This window comes from Myotis brandtii, unplaced genomic scaffold (genome assembly GCF_000412655.1).
Source record: "Myotis brandtii unplaced genomic scaffold, ASM41265v1 scaffold1105, whole genome shotgun sequence".
Lineage (NCBI taxonomy): Eukaryota > Metazoa > Chordata > Mammalia > Chiroptera > Vespertilionidae > Myotis > Myotis brandtii.
The window spans coordinates 1,147,294-1,154,572 of record NW_005353770.1 but is presented as its reverse complement, the minus strand read 5'-3'; the positions used below and the strand labels follow the sequence as shown (position 1 = coordinate 1,154,572).

At 44.0% G+C, this 7,279-nt stretch overlaps 1 protein-coding gene across 1 annotated transcript; it reads left to right on the top strand.

The window, feature by feature from the left end:
• The first annotated feature begins 413 nt into the window (after nt 1-413).
• LOC102245652 (GTP:AMP phosphotransferase AK3, mitochondrial) lies at nt 414-1,112 on the top strand. Its single transcript, XM_005857368.1, has one exon. It carries the CDS (start codon nt 414-416, stop codon nt 1,110-1,112), a length of 699 nt encoding a protein of 232 aa, XP_005857430.1.
• Nucleotides 1,113-7,279: the final 6,167 nt, after the last annotated feature.

Below are 7,279 nucleotides of genomic sequence, written 5' to 3'. Positions count from 1 at the left end.
TCTCACACCTCTCTGCCCATATGTGCTCCGAGATGCAGTCTGGACTGTTTCACTGTCCATTCTTACAACTCGTATCATTCTTTAATTCTGGGAAATTCTTGTCTCCTCTTTAATTATGTCTTGAAATACTGCATCCCTCCATCCTCTTCATTTTCTACCTGTGAAAATGCTGCATCTTTATGCTGTATCATGGGAGAATTTATTGTCTCAATCTTTCAACTCGTGAATTGGCTCTTCGGTGGTGTCTACTTTTTAAATCCATTTCCTCTGCAGGCTGCATGCTCTTGGCGCGTGTCCCATGCGTGTCCTCGCGGCTCTACCGAGCCTCCAGCGGGGAGCCGGGAGCCGGGAGCCGGGAGCGCGCAGGCCAGGCCGGGGTCCAACTGTCAGCGCGGCGGGCCTGGCTGTCAGCCATGGGGGTGGCCGAGCAGCTCCTGCGCTCCGTGATCATGGGCTCCCCAGGCTCCGGCAAGCACACCCTGTCGTTGCGCATCGCCAGGCACTTCGAGCTGAAGAAGCTCTCCAGCGGGGAACTGCTCCGAGACAACATACTGAGGGACACAAAAACTGGTGTGCTGGCCCGGCCTTTCATGAAGCAGGGGGAGCTCATCCCGGACGACATCATGACTCCGCTGACCCTTCAGGAGCTGAAAAACCTCGCTCCGTACAGCTGGCTGCTGTGTGGTTTCCCCAGGACACTCCCACAAGCGGAAGCCCTGGAGAGAGCGTATCAGACACACCTGGTGCTGCACTTGAACGTGCCCTTTGAGGCCATCATGCAACGCCTCTCTGCTCGCTGGGTCCACCCAGCCAGTGGCCGTGTCTACAACCTCGAATTCAATCCTCCCAAAGTGGTGGGTGTGGATGATCTGACGGGGGAGCCTCTCATTAAGCGCGAGGACGACAGGCCGGAGATACTCATCAAGAGACTGAAGGCTTACGAAGACCAAACAAAGCCGGTCCTGGAATATTACCAGGAAAAGGGCGTGTTGGAAACCTTCTCTGGAACAGAAACCAACAAGCTCTGGCCCTACATACATGCTTGCCTGCAAACCAAAGTTCCCCATGCCCACTGGAAGCATTGGTTTTTCCATGAGGAAAAATGCTCGTAATTAGCGAGATGAGCATCTATATCTCCCTTCATTGAGAAGTTCCTCCTTCTAAGACTCCACCATGTATGAATTCTTTGAAAATTATATTCGTATTATTTCTATGGATTTTATTCTGGGTAGTAAAGATATGCCAAATGAGCCAGATAGTAAGACTTATCTTTTGAAATTGTCTGGTGTGTTTTATCCAGTTATCTTCTGTATGTAACTCAAAATCGTCAGAGATGGCTAGACACTAAAAAAATTCTTCTAGAGCCAAATTCAAAGAGCAATTGGCAGTAATCTAACTTTTGTTCAGTAAAAATAGGTGTTTGATAAGGTTGCCATATTTTTCTTGGGGATGTTGCTGATCTGAATTGCCCTCTGGCCTATTCCTAGTGAAGAGAGATAAGTCACTGGGTGAGATTTCAATGTGTTCAGTTCTGGTACCCCGTTCCTCTGGCAATAGCCATCCTCATGACCCAGGGCCATGCCTGTCTAATTTGGGCTCCCTACCTGGAGACTAACCCTGTCACTGCTGTTTGGCGCAAGGGTGGATGAAAGGGCATCACTGGAAGATGAATCTCTGGTCCCTCCTGCAGCAGTGCCCCAGGGACCTACATGTCCATGGTCCTTAATGCTCTCATGCTTCTGGTGTTTGCCATCTTTGGGGATGGAGTAGCCTTGGTGGCCCCTTCACCTTTGTGGCAATAGTCTTCTGTGCACATTGTAGAACGGGTTTTCTGTTTTTGCATCAATCCGGTCGACATCCCATACCTTAGGATTTATCCATGTTTCTGGTTCACTGGAAGTGTCACTTCTTCTTTAGGGTCTTCAGTTGAGGCTCTTGCTGCAGGAATGAAGAAGCTGTAGAATATACTTAGTCCACCGTCCTGAAAGGAAACCAGATTTCCCTGTCCACCCTCAAAATACAAAGTCATCGGACCTCTTAGAGCTGCCACTTTCAATTCTGGCTGCACAGCAGAATCATCTTGGAGCTTTAAGACTGAATACCCTGATAACTTTGATTTAGTTATCAGGGGTGGGGGCTATGCTTATTGCTATGTTTGTTGTATTATAAAAGCTTCCCAGCTTTTGCAAACCACCATGGGATTACCTCTGGAGGGCCAGCCTTCAAAACAGGGTCCATCGGGAGCTCAGAACCACCTGGCAGTCTCACCAGCGGGGACGTTCATACAAAAGGCTCTGCCCTCCTTGTCACCCTTTTTCTCCCACACAGATATTTAAGCAATAGGTAGTTTATCATTATTGTATCATTAGTCATCACAATGTCTAACTAACAATTTTTCATTTGATCTGTGTTGCTCACCAAATGCCACATCAAATGTCATTCTAGTTACTGATTTTTGGAAGCTTGTTCAAACAGCCTTTCCTGTGTGGCTGGTTGTTTAAATTCTCTGATATCTCTATTGTATTTAAACTCAGCTAATGATGTTCACTTCAAGTGTGGTGGTTGAGAAATCAACTAGCAATAAGATCATGATGTAGTTACTTTGTTTTCTAGTCTTCAATAGCTTTGGCTTGTTCCTAATTAAAAATCTGAAATAAGCTTGTTAAATGGATTTGGAAGACGAGGTGACCCAAAACACAATGCATTTCTCTAAACAGCTACCTTTTATATTAGTGACTTACTTACACTGAAATGGGAATCTGTTTATGTGCAAATTGTGGGTTGTCCTTATTCTCCAATTAGGCCTACAATCTAGATTCAGGCCTATGGTCTTGTGAGGTCCTTGCATATTTTTGGTGGTCAATCATCTAGACAACGTTACAGCAGTGCCTTCTCCAGGGACGGGCAGGGAAACACCAGGTAAGCAGAATGAATATTGAATTTGAATAGAGTGCAGGTGGGGAGTCAGAATTAGGAAGAGAATTGGGGAAGTATGTGAGAGGACTTTGAATATCATGACATGGTGGCACCACCCTCCCTTCAGCAAGCGTAGAAAATTGTCATAATGTCAGGAGATTGGAAGAAATATTCAAAATTGGTGGTGGTCGTTAAGGACTCCAAAGGGGCTAGGATTATCGACAGGTAATCAGAATGGTGTGTTAAATGAAAAGGACGGCAGGCCACGCGGATACAGAATTTAGCTACTGCCAAACTGTAAGACTTTGGGAATTTATCAGATATTCCACTGAGCCGGTGTTGCATGGGTGGCAGATGCCCACCCAATTGTGATTTTATGAGGAAGAAATCATGAAGTAGAAGAAACGAGGAGGGTGTAAGGTTAAATGTTGACGGGAAAGACTCTGGGATGAGAATAGAAAATCTATTATTGGGGAATTTGAGAGTGAAATAAATTAGAAGAAAATCTTTAGGACTAAGAAAGAAATGAGAAAATATTAGCAAGAGAAGTGATGGAATTGTGATAGGAGAAAAAAAAAAACAGACCTACACTCAGAGGGAACATGCTCTAGTTCTGCCTTCTTAATTTTTTGTTATTTTTCCTTATAAAAAATGAAAAATATTCCTACTACATTCCTTGAGCACTGGGACATTGATAAGAACCATTAACTTGGGTAAGTCAAGAGGTCCAGGTAAATTACTTTGAAGCAAATGAAGTCTTATTGGGGTTTTTATCTAGCAAGAATAGGATCTACTTCCTGGAGTCATCACCATTTGAAACGGCCATTTCATGGGGCTATAACAGGTGGATACATTGCATAGGATATGCCTCCAAAAGTGATCATTTCAGAAATAATTTGGGAATCAGTGAAAATCATTGGCAAGTTTAACAATCCTAGAATCTTTCTTTCCTTAGTCTCCATGACATTGCTTTCAAAAGTTAGCAAATTTAAGCAATAAAGCAATCAAATGATATTTTTGTATTTATATGGAGCTTGGGCTCTGGGTTAGCCTTTGCAAGTGACAATAAGGCAAGATTCAAGCTATAATAACTATAGTCTGAAAGCAAAGTTTTCAACTCAATTGTATTTTGTTAGTAGCTCTCTTGTCACTTAAAATGTCCTCATAAATAAAGTGGACAGGGATCCTCAGATTAAACTCTTAACTGGAAGCTGTAGTGACTAGTCAGTCCCAAAGCGATACCAAGTGCCAGCCTGTGTTGCTGCTGCACATGTGAGCACCAAGGGAGGAGAAATGTTCTAAAAAAAAAAAAAGCAGCAATACCTAGTAACAACCCTAATCCCTTTCAGGGACACTGTCCTTCTATTTCAGTGATGGCGAACCTATGACACGCATGTCAGAGGTGACACACGAACTCATTTTTTTGGTTGATTTTTCTTTGTTAAATGGCATTTAAATATATAAAATAAATATCAAAAATATAAGTTTTTGTTTTACTATGGTTGCAAATATCAAAAAATTTCTATATGTGACACGGCACCAGAGTTAAATTAGGGTTTTTCAAAATGCTGACACGCCGAGCTCAAAAGGTTTTCTATCACTGTTCTATTTGGATGGCTTTATGCTTCTGGTCTCCAGCTGGATATGCTGTTTACCATTTTCTTTGCCTTAAGTAGAGCTTGCCTTAAACCATGATTTGTGGTTTCAAGAAAGTAAAAAAGTCCACTTATTGTCCACAGGTCCTTCCTCTTCTGATGATAGTCACTAAAAGGGGGGACACATTTTTCTATTTCATAGTTAATAATAATCTTAGAATCATCTCAGAAAACTCAACACAATGGCTAATACTTATTCCAGGATTAAAATGAGGGATATAAGAGGGCAGAGAGAGTAATGATTGCCTAAAGCATGGGTGATGGTGAGGTGGGATGTGTGAGAGCCAGGAGGGATGTCAAGAAAATGGTACTGGCCCAACCGGCATGGCTCAGTGGTTGTACGCTGACCTATGACCCAGGAGATCATGGTTTGATTCCCAGTCAGGGCACATGACTGGGTTGCAGGCTCAACCCCAGTTGGGGGTGTGCAGGAGGCAGCCAATCAATGATTCTCTTTCATCATGGATGTTTCTATTGCTCTCTTCCTCTCCCTTCCTCTCTGAAATCAATAAAAATATATTTAAAACAATAAAAAGAAAATGGTACTAAAAGGGAAGCTGAAGGAAAACCCTCAGTCACATATCTGCCTAATGCAAGGCTAGGTGGTAATGAAATATTTCTTAGTCCAGCAAACCTTCCTCCTTGCCCACTATAGAGCAATCTCTAAAAGTTTTCTCTGACACAACAGGTACTTGCCACATGTAATCCGTGGACATGGCTCAGCGTTTGCTGCACTGATATTTTGCAATACTTTTAACAACTACTTCTCCTTGCATGGCCACTGCTACTTCTGGGAAAGGGTGTCCATTCTGTGCTCGGATGCATTACAGCTGTGGCTTGCCTGGAGTTTGCTCATCACCACATGGCCTTTTCAAGTCAGAAGCCTTCTTTCATCATGTCTCACATGTGTTGGCTAATAGTCATGTGATTACTCTTTCAATGATCTAAAGCTGAACAGCCAGCTGAGCATTACAGGCCCCAGGTAGATTTAGAACTTAGCCCTTGGTCCTACAATCAGCATGAGCTATTGGGTGAACACTCACGGGAACAGCACAATAATATGTCCACACAAGTGTATGTGGTGGGAGAAGAGTGCCACATCAGCAAATACATGTTCTAAAAATGCAGAAATCCCAAACATGTCTGAGTCTTGAACTGCATTCGTGAGTTTATGCATTGTTAGGTAACCACACACTCTGTGCAGTTTATTGGGGAAGCCCAGCCACAAGTATGGGCCTGCTTAGTGTTAGACACCTGGTCAAATCTACTTGCTCCCAACTCCCTAAAGACACAGCGTGCAGGGCAAGTGTGGATCTTCAAGGTTGAGCTGCACCAGTCAGCTCAATGGGACTGCTTAATTTGACCCTTACAACGGCCATACGGAGCCTCACTGAGGCTTTGGATGAGGGGCACAGTCTCCCTGGGAATAAATTTGATGAATTGCTATTATGTTTGGATTGCCCTGCCCACACTCACCAACTATTTTAGATAACACATGACTCTGACTCACAGAAAAGAGCAAAGAACTGCACCGTGGCTTTAAAACATGCTGCTCACCCAGAAAACACTCAGGTCTCTAAGTGCTGACAGTGCATGACTCTGACTCACAGAAAAGAGCAAAGAACTGCACTGTGGCTTTAAAACATGCTGCTCACCCACTCCCTTGGGCAAGAGCCAGAAAACACTCAGGTCTCTAAGTGCTCAGGACCCTTCTCTCTCTCTCTCTCTCTCTCTCGCTCTCTCTAAGCAAGGTCATCAAAATTCAGCAAAACACAAGCACACATTTAAAAATATCTCCTAAATATACAAATGGACAACTTGAGTAAGAATGTGGGGGCTAAAGAAATAAAGGCCTTTTATAGCTTGATGTCTTCTATGATCTAGTGAGCTCTGCCCAGAGGCTGTGGGTGGGATGAAGCCTAAAAGCGTCTACATCAACAGGGGTTCTGGGGCCACCAACATGGTAGATGCAGGGCCTTCTTAAAGGACCAACGGCCCCAGGTGATGTCATGGAAATTACGCCACACAGTCTGGTTTCATTCCCCATGGCATCTTGCCTTTGCTAGGTTAATTTTCAGAGGTTGTTTTAGTTGAGCTCCTTTGGCTACCAAATCTGAAGCCACTCAAATTTGCTCAAATAAATTGTGTATTGTGTGGGGATAGCAGGCAGAAGGGACAGTGCACACTCTAGGTATGAAAAATCTTGGGAATTCAGGAATTGTTAACAACCAGACCTCAGTCAGGGCAGGAACTGGGACCCCTCAGAAGCCCTCCTGAGCTGAGCTCCTTCATTTAGTGCAGGCTCACAGGCTCCACGGCCTGTGGGGCTCATACACATGAAACAGTGGGTCCAAAATGAAAACTGCACGTGTCCCTCAGGCTCAGGGTCAGGGTCTGGGTAAAAAAACTGAATAGTGGGGACTCTGGGCCACCTATATAAAGCAGAATTCTGCATTCATCTTGTCTCCTGTAAGTTTTCTGAAAGTTCTTTATTCACTCTGAGTAGAACCCCACAGGCAGCAGGTGAATCTGCAGTGTGCCCATTAATGCTCCTGAATGGATACTCATGGAACATATGTGCAGGTGAGCTCCAATGGTGTTTGAATGTATGCTTTAAAAATCTGATAAGACCCAAACACACCTCAAGTCTGGCTTCTATGTTATCACCATGTTCATTCTTAGGTAGTCATAATTCCCATGCAGTTTGC

Coding starts and splice junctions, on each gene's coding strand:
- LOC102245652 (XM_005857368.1), top strand. CDS start 414: ATGGGGGTGGCCGAGCAGCTCCTGCGCTCCGTGATCATGGGCTCCCCA.